The sequence below is a fragment of the Halichoeres trimaculatus genome, unplaced genomic scaffold (genome assembly GCF_033239565.1).
Source record: "Halichoeres trimaculatus isolate MK-OKI-2021-1 unplaced genomic scaffold, fHalTri1.1 fHalTri1_scaffold_1, whole genome shotgun sequence".
NCBI classification, from domain to species: domain Eukaryota; kingdom Metazoa; phylum Chordata; class Actinopteri; order Labriformes; family Labridae; genus Halichoeres; species Halichoeres trimaculatus.
The window spans coordinates 34361023-34374175 of NW_027437179.1; the positions used below are offsets into that span (position 1 = coordinate 34361023).

Here is a 13153-nt window from a genome sequence, read left to right on the forward strand (position 1 = left end):
ATCCCACATTTCAGGAGGTAAAATCACTGATTTTGGGGAGGGGGTAATTGCTTACAAAATTATTTCATATAGGTAGGTTGTGTAGTATGTGCCCGTCTGTTAATCAACTAGCTGTAATAGCTCCAATTTTTTGTATAATTGACGTATCATGAGACAACATTTAAATCCATATCAATTATGAGAACCGTGCTGGCGCTGTCCATTACCAGCGGTGCTGAAACTGAAACAGCAAAACAGCCATTCACCTATTTTCTGCTTTAAATAGCAATTTTTCTTTATATTTTTCACTGGAATAAGTCAAAGTACGGCGGTATAAACTCGTTCAATCTTGTGAGCCTCAAACAAGTGGCTGTGAAAAGCTAGTTGGAGCCAAAAGTGCCAGTTTCCTTCACCGGCTCACTCCAGTCAGAACGTGGTGTTGCGTTTTCCTCGTACCCGTTGCCCCAATTCTCCAACGTCTTGTGCGCTCTTTTCCTACGCTCGCCGAGCTATTAAAGGTTAAATTACGTCGTGGGCGTAGCGGCTCCTTGTAATGGCGACCGTGCCGTAGATGTGCCTAGGTTTGTGAAAATGAAGCGAAGAAGAAGTTATTTCTTTTAAGTAAAACGCCGAGGTTCCCCCAAGGAGGACTTTGCGTCTACAACCATCATCACTAGAAGAGGTATACTTAGCCGTACTTTGAACTTTTGTGCCCTCTGATATGATGAAGCTCAAGTCAAATCAAACCCGGACGTACGACGGGGATGGGTACAAGAAACGGGCCGCCTGTCTGTGCTTCAGGAGCGAGAGTGAAGAGGAGGTGAGTTCGGGGATGTTGCTGTCTGGCAGGCCATGCTAACATTAGCAGGTGTTGATGCTTTCAGTGTCTTTTCCGTCTGTAAATCGTTACATCTGTCAACACAGCGGCGGTTAAATGTCTGTAAGAGATGACGACTTTCTCTTTGTCATATGCCCGCCTATTGTCTTCCATGTTTGTGCTTAGAATCATAGTTAAGAGCTCGTACTTACCCAGGTGTTATGTAAGCCTCTTTAGCTGTGCATGTAGCAACCTCGGCTTCTCTGTTAGCCGCGCGCTAGTGCTAATGTTAGCTTGCTATTTAGCCGCGTTGCTGCTGTGGGCAGCCGGCTCTCGGCCAGCGACCACAGCCCACGGGACTGACTGTGGAAGCGGCGACTCTATCACCAAATACGGCTGGATTGACACATTTTTTTAACCGTTTTGAGTGACGGGTTGAGATTTGTAGTGGACCGTATTACAATTAATGTGGCAAAAAAGTAACCGTTTGTTGTGATAGCTCATTATAACTGGTATTGCTAGCCAAACATATGTAGCCACAGCTCTCAACTATGTTAGCAAAAAAGATAGAAACACCTTGGAGGAATACCCAGTCGCTATCAACAATTAAAACTAGCAAAATTACGAAAACAAAAAATACGAAAATTCCTAATTGGAATTCAAAATGACGAAGAAAATCAAGTACTACAGAAAGAGGCTCAAACTGAAACTGACGTCTGTTTAGAAAACTAAAATCACATTCTCGACGAAATGTCTTTAGCAGTTTGAGTGTCCATTTGTTTCATCCTCGTGACACAAACACAGTCTTTTGGGGTATGCAAACACACAGTTGTCTTTGTAAATGAAAAAAAAAAGAGAAATGCTTTATTTGCGTGTTTGGGGGTTTTGTTCAATACTTGACCTGTCCTGTCCCAAAAAGCATTATATTCCAGTAGTAACCAAACAAATCCTGTAAGTCTCAGGAGTAGAGCAAAAATAAGAAGCAAGATTTTAAATATATTAAGAATAAGGAGAAAATGTAATGAGCCATTTGTAACTTTTTTTTTTATCATTGTTTAGTTCTTCACAGCCTAAAATCAATTTTATCAACATGTGAAACATCTACTGTGCTTAATGTGAAATGGTAGGTGTGTGTTGTCAACAAATTTCACCATGTATTTGGTCTAATCAGATCAAACTGTTAGTCAGCCAGTTGCTACTTTTGTGTGCCTTCCCATGACAAACCACTAACATAGCCTGTAAAGGGTTACTTGGGATCTGGGGTTATTTGGGAAGCTGATACCCTGTCAACAGCAGATACAAAGATTTCTTTGTGGTGAAGACATTTTAAAAAAGAAGGGGAGGTTTTCGGATTAAACTAATTCCCCACTCTGTTAAAAGTAAAGGTTAGATTGTGGACTTTTGATGTGCAAGAATTACATCTGTATGACCTGCATGTAGCTACAAACTTTGACCAGGGACTTTTTCTATCCAGATCAGCTTTAGCTGGGCTTAGTTTCTCCAAGTGTTTGTTGACAACTTAAACTCCCTGTACTTGAAAGGAAAAAAACAAACTCAGTGACTCATATTCCAGCTATTTCCAAAATAGTTTGATTTGCTTACAACCACACAGCGACTTGACCACATTTACACAACACCCAGCTGGAAAACTCTGCTGCTGTGATAGTCTTGATAGCTTCCCCATAGTTAAGAAGTAGCTGATGGTAACTTGATGATATTTCTTGCTTCTTGATTTCAACACAGACCATTAAAAACCTTTCTCAAGCAGAAACAGTTGTTTAATGGTATTACACAAGCACTATTGCCTGCTGTCAACAAGTATGATTGTGTTTGACTGTTAGGCCTAACAGGACTTGTGTGGGTTTTTTTAGGTGTTGCTTGTGAGCAGTAGTCGGCATCCTGACAAATGGATAGTTCCTGGAGGAGGAATGGAGCCGGAAGAGGAGCCCAATGTTGCTGCAGCCCGAGAAGTCTGTGAAGAGGTTGGTACTGTAACTTAAAGCATTATCATTATATTCTATTCTAAGCAGGTACTGTGGGATGCATTTTTGTTTTTTTGTCCTTGTGACTGCCAGGTGCTGTCGGTTGAGCATTCCTATGCATACTGTGCAGTAGTAAACTTTCCTTGACCCTCATAATCGAAACATGGGTGTGAAACATGCCTTTCTAGACTTAGTACATAACCAGGAATATTGTTTCTGAGAATGGGTTCCAGTTTCCTGCAAGGCTTTTAAGATGTATTGTGTTTCATTTCTATTAAATCATGTCTGTATTTAACATCAGGCCTAATACCTTGCTCTCAGAACCCATTTCGTCAGTGTAGTCATTCTGTATGCATGGACAGTCAGATAGACAGAGAGAGCCTAGCAACATGTAAGCTGTATCATAGCATCATGTTACAAAGCAGTGTTTCAGTGCTAAAGGAGGTCACACTGAGATTGAACACTGGTTACCCAGCTGTTTACCGTAGCACTTGTGATAACCATAAAGTACAGTACATTTTTTAAAATTTTAATTAACCTTTTTTGTATGACTAAAAAAAAAAAAAAATTTGATGGCACATTTTTGCAGAACAAATGTGTCTCTTTGTGGTTGATTAGTGTTTTAAGAGGGAGTTGTTCCTCCATCAGTGCCAGTCCTCAATCGGGTACTGTAAGCCAAAAAATGCCAACTTGTTTGACCAGAAATCATTTCTTCTTCACTGCTTCCAAACAATATTCTAAGTTGTGACGTGCTGTCACCATAATATCTACGGCTGAAACAAGAAACCATTGTTTTACAGCAGTGTAGAAGTGACTTAAGGTTATTTATCAAGTGATGATCAAGTGATGGAGCAGAGAGTGTTACCTTTGTTGGGTTGAAAATAGTCTTTATCCGTTGCTTTGGCAACACAAAAGTTCAGAGTGTGTCATTGTTTTTATGTTAGGTTTCCTCAGTGTTTTGTGTTCTTAAAGTTTTTTTCTGGGAAATAATTGATTCAAAACACGTCTATTTAAGTTGTTATGGGTCTACGGCTCTCACAAAGAAACTGATCCAGTCATCAAAGCTGGTACACGGCTTGAGTGAAGCAGTTTCTCAGAAGAAAAGCATACTCCCACGCTCTTGCTGGACTTTGCTGGACTTTTTAACTTGATATATTTCAGTTGAGACTAAGTGTCAAAACAGATGATATGAAGTTTTTTGGTATCTGATCATGTTTTTGAAAGGGTTTAAATCATATTGGCCATTAAACAAGAACAGAACTGAGAATGTCTCAATCCTGATTTTAACTGCTCAGAGCCAATCTGATCGGGGATCGACACTTTAAAGTGCACTTCCCACCCTGATCATTCATACCAACCAAAATTTGCAGCCTGTCAGAATTAGCAACCCCTTGGCTAAAATGTCAGCAGTGTGGAAATACTTAAAATTAAAAGTGAAACAGTCCAACAGCCTTGTGCAATATATGCAATATGATTATTTCCTGAGGTAGTAGCTGTAGTATCTGCATTGATTACTACTGTAACCAACCCTCATTTGGTATTTGTTTTTGTCTTTGGTCCCTGTGTCTGCACAGGTTTTTTTGTAATTAAGTTAAGTTGTAGCTCCAATTTCCAAGTTGATGTTTTAATAATTACTTTCTTTTTGAGTATAATTGGGTGAACCCAGAATGATACAACATCCAAGAACCAAATGTGCAAAAGTATAGAGCAAGTTCATTAAAGCAACAGGCTGCTGTGCCAAACCAACAAACTCTTGACTTTAAAAAGAGAGCAAAAAAACCTAAAGAATGACTGGAGAGGTCTTTGAATTCATTGCTTTTGACAACCAGCTCATCTTTGAGGTAGACCATTCAGGTATTTGCTTTCTCTGGAGTTTATTATCTAGCCCAATCAGACAAAGTATAGCTAGACTGACTCACCTAGATACTCTTTCCCTCACTCCCTCTGTCAACATTTCTCAAGGCAGACAAGATCCCCTGCCGTGACTTTCCTATTGAGCTATGGCCTTAGTCGGATTGCTGCCTGAATGTAAATGGACTAGGTGAAAAATTGATAAGCTGAAGATATCTTTCAGTTAATTTTCCAAACCTGAATGGTGTTTAGCTCTGCTATCTTTGCAAGTACAAGAATCAGACCTTGAAATGGAATTGCATATACTCAGCATTTAAAAATCAGGGGGGCCAAAAAGTTGATTGGGACATCCTAAGGAAAGCTGTCTTTAAATTAAGAGTACAGCTTTTTAATTTTTAGCTGTTGTCGTGGCTGAATTGTTTCTTGTTATTTGTGAATAAATACAGATGGTTTGGCAGGGGTCAGGATTGAATGTAAACTAACTCCCACAGGCACTTTAATTGGACAAAGCATTGCCTTTAATGGTATTAATAATGTTTGGACCTCAATCAGACAAACATTAAGAACCTGTGTTGTAAAATAGATGAGTGACATATTTATTTACTTGTATCAGGAAGGAAACATTACAACCAGATCATCTCTGCTTTCGGGAAAGGTCAGCTAACTTGCTGAAATGTTTTGACCCTTTATGAAATCACTGTCCTCATGCTGCCCATATTCATCCATTAAATCCGTATCCCTCTTGTATACATGGCAGTCATTGCTTCGGCATTTTGATCAGAGAGGTGACAGGGCTGTGAAGACACTGAATCCCACCCGGCTGTCAGCTCTTGGCGGGTCACCGAGCACAGAGAGCCCATTCTCTGTGTGTGATCCATCACACAGACGGATGCTGATATCATCCCTTATCCTGGCTGCTGCTGTTTGGTAGCTTAGGCAGTGATTGCAGGACGCTGTTGGCTGCCAACACATTTCCACAGGGTCAAACACAAAGTCGGGTCACTATGGAGGTTTGTTAAAAGTACCAAAAGGCCACTTTGAGAAAGTTTGTGTTGACTTTAATGCACCACTGCCCACTCTCGGCCCTTAAGCCTCTTATTGGACGGTGGTGTAACAGCACATATTCTAATCCTCGTGAGCTTATTCTGATGACTATATGAGCGGTGGGTGATCGCTTATGCTTATTGGTTTAGAGTCTTGTCAGGGATGAGAGTCCAGACAGAGCGCTCTGGAGCAGGCCAAAGGTTACCCAGAGTTCCTGTTTCAATCGACTGTCCACAACCTCGCCTCATGCTCACCGCTCGTATTTCAGCTTTGATTGGCATAAAAAAAGACACAAGATAGTGTTGCATAAGATGAAATTTTGCCTCAATGCTGTACGTCCTCTTCCAAAACGATGCCCACTTGTCTTCAGTTACAGGACTGCTCGAGCTGGGAAACAGCTTCTATCTAGTCAAAAACACACAGATTGACTTTTGGCCTATTGCTTCACCCCTTGGCACAGGTTAAGGTTTTGGTGAACTTGGTCTTTTACAAATGATCTTGCTAAAGGCCTAAAGAGTTCAAAACTGAATCCCTGGCACTGTGTGTGCAGTCAACACTTATTTATAGACTGAAACGCGAACCTGAAGAAGAAGCTGTAAAGATATCAGCAAGTGCCCTGGCTCTGTATCTAAACCTGACCTGCTGCTCACCTCTGGGAGTCGAGATATAACTTACAGATTATTTTTATTAACAGATGTAACATGTAACGAGGAGTCTGATCAAGTTTTCATCTCTGAGTTTGGATTGAGGTTCGTGTAAGGAGTTCCAGTGACTTGCCAGGAAGATGTTCTATTTTATTTGACCCCATCACCTGAAGTGAAACCCAGAACACTTATTGGAGTGGTTGTCACTATGTGACAGTAAATAAAAGCTGCAGTAGCTCAGAGGTGTTAACCTGTGTTTTACAGACCCAGGATGTTAAATGTGTTTTCATTGCCTGATCATCTGACGAGTGTTTTTTTTTTTCTTGATAACTTTAACTTACTGTTTGTTACATAAATAAATTGTTGAATTGCTAACATACCTTTTTATTCTTGAGATTTCAACCACCTCATTTACAAAACAACACCAAACAGAGGCAGAACCAGCTGTTTGGCATTGGCAGAGAAGATCTGGCAAACTTTTTATGGGTGCAACCCACATACTCAGATCTTCTTCTCATACCAGAAATGTGGCACCATTTCAAAGGAAATAATGGGCTTTCAACATTATTGTGTTGAATGCCAAGTAGCATTGCTACAACAAGGAATTAATCAACCAAACACAGATTGACTGTTTTTTTTTTTGCCAAGTTTAGAAATATGCCCATCTCTGTGCGCTAAAGTCTAAAGTGACGGCCTTGTATTTCTCATTTTGTAACTTAAGAATTCTGCTCTTTCCAATAATCAGTCATCAGGTTGCTCTTTTAAAATTATTTTTTTCTCTTTTTTTTCACTTTTAGTTCCACCTCTAGTTGTATTTAAGGCAGAAACGCAAGTTGACTGATTTGTAAACAGAATAGTCTATGGTTGGGAGCTTTTCTGTACGCAATATATTGTAGTCAGTATATTATAAGTAGTTTTATTCTAGAGCAGATGATTGATGTTGTTAACACCATAACAATGGATAAATTAAAGAACCTGACTCAAGAATGTGGTGATAAAACGGGAGGGACTAGATAAGCTTACACTTGTTCCCACTCTTTAGAGCAGGTAAACTTGCAACACATGCAATTTGTTGTTAAAAGTTCACATGGCTGACTTTATTTGTTTATGATGAAAAATTAATTAAGAAATGTTGATTTATTGTTTTTTCCTTAATTTTTGTTTTACAGAACAAAGATTTTGAGTGCTCAGCTAATAAATTGTCAGTTGACTGTTTTATTTCCCATCCACTTTTTTGAATAAAAAAAGACAAACTAAACCAGAGTTTAAAAAAAAAGAGAGGGTCTAGTAAACTGTAGCAACATTTTGATTTACATTTTTTTTCATAAAAGTAAAAAAGAAAAATGGATCCATCCACTATAGAAACCAAAATGCCTCTAAACACATTTCTTCTTACTCTGGGATGGAGTTGAAAACACTGCACCAAAGTGAAAAGTCCAGTGTGTGTGGGAGACACGGCTTTAGCTTCTGGTCAAATCAAGTGAGACTGTTTTTGTAAAGGCTTTACTCCTGTGTTATTTGGAGGATTCAGAAAGAACCCAGGAATTACAGAGTGAATTTGTAGGGGATAAAAGCAATCTTATGATGTAATGTAATCCACTGCAATGCAAAACACGAGCCAACATTTCCAAAATACTGCCTCAACAAAGCTCAGTACAAGGTTTACTAATGTGGTTTAATGTCAGGCTGTGGGACAACATCACATCGTTAAGGTGTTGTGTTTCATACTATCCTCCCTTCGTCCCTTTAGTATTGAAGAAAACCCTTCAAATGTCCATGTTGTTGCTTTGTGGTCATTTCAAGCATTTTAATCTTTTTCTGTACTTTCCAGGCCGGTGTGAAGGGGACTCTAGGTCGCTTAGTTGGAGTATTCGAGGTGATACTTGTTTGCTTTTTTAAATTGCTCTTCATATGCCAGCATACTGGTCGGCTGTTTACTGAGTGAGAATTTAAATTATGATCATTTGCCTTCTGTACAGAACCAAGAGAGGAAACACAGAACCTACGTCTACGTTCTTATCGTCACAGAGGTGCTGGAGGACTGGGAGGACTCGGTCAACATTGGTAATGCTCTGACTTTGTTTACTCGTCATAATGTGGATCATACGGACAAAGTTCTCAGGCAGTCACATGCTCTCCCTCTGCAGCTGTATCTTTGGATCCCAGGCCTTTGCATTTTTACCGTTCAGCATGTTTGTTGGAGGAGATTATAACACCAGCTTTGTTTCTGCTCAGAACAGAACTGCTAATTAGCCAAAACCTATTTCCTGTAATGTGTTTGTAATGTCCTTTGTGTTATCTCCCACAAGTTTTAACTCGCCCTGCGCTGGTGTCTTGTTCTGTCCACAGGGAGAAAAAGGGAATGGTTTAAAATAGACGATGCCATACAAGTGTTGCAGTGTCACAAGCCTGTGCAGGCCACCTACTTCGAGGCTCTCCAGGAGAGTTGCCTGACCAGTAACGGAACACCTTTGGTGGCCACGATAGGTGGGGATCTGTCCCCTACCTACAGCATCAATCAGAGCTCTGTCTCGGGTATCAGATAACTAAAACCACATCTCTGACACCCCCGGAGCTTTCGCCACCACTTGCGCTCTTACTTGTGTCATTTCTCTTCTCTCTTTATGTTCTTTTTTTTGTCTCAATAACATGGTTTGCCTTGCCAACTCCTTTGTGCCAGAGCTGTGGCACAGACTTGATGACAAGTGTCGGGTGAATAGTCTGAAACACTTTGTAAATGTAACTGTAATTTTTGACCCCTCTCTTTTGTTTCTTTTTACTGACAACTGCATGAAATGTCCCCTCGCTCTCCTCATTCTCTTTCCTTAACGCGCCCTTAGCGTGGTGTTTATTGAATGCAAGAACTACTTTTTACTGTTGTAATGTAAAAGTGTATACTTAGTGCTTAAGCTGAAGGCTTTTGGTGGTCTTTTAAAACGTTTCCTCCATTTTTATTTCTATTTTCTGTGAATGAATGTGCCCATTAGTGTACTCCCCTCCCCTTGTTAATACGGTTAGGAAATGTCTGTATCTGAATGAACAGAATTGTGGGAAGTGACTTGTCTTGCATGAGGACTGTTTTGTTGTGTCTCACTCACTCGAGTGACCTGATGCTGACTGTTCAACGGACTCGTGGTAAGGTTTGGGTTCTCCTCATTTTGATCCTTATTGTGGTTGGTGATGTCGCTTTAATAGGAAGGATACGGCCCCTTTCTAATCTTTCAATTTCAAGTGTCAAGTGTGCTTCTCTCAACAGGGAAGTTAGCCAAGCACTACAGGTTTCACTCTCAGTTCGAGGTTATACGCAGTGAAGGGAGTGAACGAATGTCAGTCTACAACGAAAAATGAACCACCTTTCTCCTCAGTGTCTTTACCTTCTTTTTCCCTTTTTGTTTCCTTTTTCAAATGCTTTCTTTTGTGACTGACTGCAAAGTCTTCCTCCACATACTGAGAGGTTAGGATTAGTAAATTTCAAAATCATAGACTTGTAATTTCAGAATTCAATACATATCACTTAAGTTATTAAAACCCGTTTTCATATTTTACTCCTCACATTCAGTTTGGTTCAAACCATTTGTTTACATTGTGTTCGTAATATAGCACAGGTGACTTTAGCAAGCACTTTTTCATTACAGTCATGATTTTTTTTTCTTTTTTTTACCCTTCCTTTAGTATTTAATCTGCATCCCCAAAAACACTCGAAACACCTGCTTGACATTGAAAGTAATGGAATCTATAATGCTGTCTTTGGCAAGATGCAGAACAAACAAGCCTTGTACAGTTTGAGACCTCATTTTTAACATGTAAAATGCTTTTGGATACTAGTTTTTGTTCTTTTTTTTTTGTTTTTCTCTCTAACGTCTGGCAAAAGTCTCTCTAGCCGAGCTGCGTCACTCGAGAGGCAGCAGGCTCAATACTGTGAAACTGGAGGCGCTGTAGATAGCATGTTAGAGGTTTTTATTGTAAATTGTTTATTTCTGTATAGATCAAAGGTGAGAGTACAAATGACAGAACACCTCTTACACATCTGTAGACGTACATGTCATTTCACCTGAGGCTGAACTGATAGAACTCAAAGCGTTGGCTCTGGAGCTGTGAGGAAGTGTCTATAGAGGGCGGTATGCAGTACATCTGAGGCTTAAGAACAAGCGCTGTGGCTTAAAGTGATGGTGAAGAGCCTAACATTAATGTAAAATTCTTAATTCCTCCACTTAGTTTTCTACACAAAAATGTAATGGTTATAAATTACTGTATCTTTCTCCCCTTCAGCCTAGTGAAGACTTTACTGTGGCTGTAATCTGGGAAACCAGATTTAAAATAAAATACTAAGACCTGACGTCCTTTCTCTGGCAAGCAGTTGTTCCACTTTTCTGTCAGCATTCCTGAGAGCTCTTTATCAGTTTCTAGCCATCAAACGGTGGTTTTCTGTCCTTGTTTATTCCTGTAATACTTTTCAGAGGCAGAGATGAGCTGTGCATAACGCTTTGTGGTAAAGGCTGACAGTATCTTCTCTACATGTCATTTAGATATTTTTGTTTGACACTACAATTAAAAATATTCTTGTAACACTTAACTGTACTATTATTTTTGTCTTATTCTGGCACCAATGATTTTTTGGGTCCAGTATTCACTTTTCTTTTTCCCCAGTTTTTGACATTGGCCTCGACCAATGTTAACTTGTATGCGTACAAGAGTTTGGATTTCTGTCTCCAACAATAGCAATATAGAGAAGAATACTTTTGTTTTAGATCTAGCATACTCTTTTCAAATCAAATAGCCACAGTTTTTTGTATATACCTGTTCCTCACCTACTGAATGCTACCCAACATTAACCAGCTAGCTCCTAACTGCTGGGAGTTTTAGTTTTTGAACTCCCAGAGTAAATCAAAATAGTATTTTGGTTAAAATGACAAAGAACTCAAAGATTTCTGTAGTTCTGGGCAGGTTATAATTGTAATTTGAGCGTGGACAGAAAACGACAGTGTCATGATTCAGTTGGACAGAAACTTGTTTGAATGAAGTCTCAGAGCTGACAGCGAGTGGATCAAATGCTGACCTAGAGAAGGGGGCATCACGTCTCTTTGGTGATTTCAGCGGTTGTCTAAATTAATGGTCTTCATGTATTTCTCTGGGGCTGGTGAACTTCTGCCAGCAGATCAGGCTGTAGACACACTGCTTAGATTGAAATCTATAAATGAAAACTTGTTGCTCTTTCTCTGACGGTTGTCTGAATGAAGAGTGAAGTCTCCTTTGCAGACTTTATTACTGTACATTGGAAAGGTGTGGTGGCCAAAGTCTTGCTTTATGATGCCCTACCTGGCAATTCATATGATATTTCATGTTGATCTAGACCTTTTAGTCATCATCGACATGTTAAAGTAATATGGAAATTTGTTTGCAACACAAAGACTAATTAAAAAATGTCCCAATACTGTAAATTGGATTTAATCTGCTCTTGACGGTTGGATGAGAGTGACAGGTACTGTCAAAATGAATGTGAGGAGGATTTCTACAAGTTAACAGCCAGTGACTAAATCATTAATGACCACTTGTTCTTCATCCATGTTTTCTTTGTTTTATTTTTCTTTCATCTGTTGTGTTATTGACAGCTAATGTCATGTATATAGCTAACACAGCACCGAACAGCCAGAGGATGCACTTTGGCTTTGGTCAATACGGATTATTGTCCCTCTTTTTTTTTTTTTAAATAAACAAATTCATTGTAGTTTAAAATTCAGGCAGCTGTAACAGTAAAGTGAGTGAGGGGAATTTGGATTCTAGTATCTTCACACAGATGTGGAGTTGTGATGGAGCTAAACCCTTCTTCATGGAGATTCTTGCTGTCATAATTGGCTCTTTGTGAAGTTAATTTTAAAATTTAGATAAAACTGTTAAACATTTAAAAAAACAGCCCCAGAAAATCACCCCCTTTATTTTACCAAAGGTTATGGTTAAAATACAAATTGCCCCATCTTGTGGCCAAAGCTAAATATTGAAAGCACATCACTTTGCCGCTGAGGATTGTACCATTCTGTTTCCTTTAGCATTATGGTCATGTGACCACTTTGGCAACTGAATGACTTTTATTCAAGTGATTATAAACTGATGTAAAAAGCTGTAAAAGATAACCCCAAATACTTGCATTTGAGTAACAAAGTCAACAAATGTGCACTTCTAACCGTTGACCTCAGCCTTGAAGAAAGTGTTCTTTGAGGTGTTTGTGTCACTGGACTTTTCTTTTCCTCTCTTTTGTCATTTGGGACTGTGGAATTAAATCCAGTACGAGAAGACTGAAGATTGTAATATAAATGTGCCAACAAATAAACACCAGTATTTCACATTTGGACCTGTGTGATTGTGTTCAAAGGAGGGGAGATTTCTATGGAACTCTTGCTTTAACAATCTTTGTGTAAAGTCATAGACGCACCCTATGAACTTCAAGTGTACACTACTCCTGATAGAGGCAATCATTAGCATTTCATGTTTTAAAAGATTTATATGGAGCAATCTGAAGACTTGATGAAGCTGCATTAAAAACTTTGTGTTTTTAATGTCTGTGGGACAGAAGCTGCTCCATCTGGCAGAAATCTAACTGTGGTGATATGCTTCCTGGAAACATTTAAAAACAGAAGGCATAGCATGCGCTGGAAAATTGGGCCTCTTTGCAAAGTTTTTAATGTCTATAGAACTCTTAAGTTGTGGTTTGGTAAATGTTGACAGGGGGAAAAAAAAATCCTGTATGATGTAGGTGGCACACTATAGAACAGAAGTTTCCAAACTTTACTGCTTGCGATGTTAAAGCCAAGCCACAGATTTCTCTTCATTGAGTACATTCT

General features: G+C 39.3%; 1 protein-coding gene across 1 annotated transcript; it reads left to right on the plus strand.

Annotated features, from left to right (window-relative positions):
• The first annotated feature begins 502 nt into the window (after positions 1-502).
• nudt3b (nudix (nucleoside diphosphate linked moiety X)-type motif 3b) lies at positions 503-12654 on the plus strand. Its single transcript, XM_074675521.1, has 5 exons — positions 503-799; positions 2668-2778; positions 8149-8193; positions 8297-8381; positions 8667-12654. Exons 1-5 carry the CDS (start codon positions 701-703, stop codon positions 8861-8863), a joined length of 537 nt encoding a protein of 178 aa, XP_074531622.1. The 5' UTR covers positions 503-700; the 3' UTR covers positions 8864-12654.
• Positions 12655-13153: the final 499 nt, after the last annotated feature.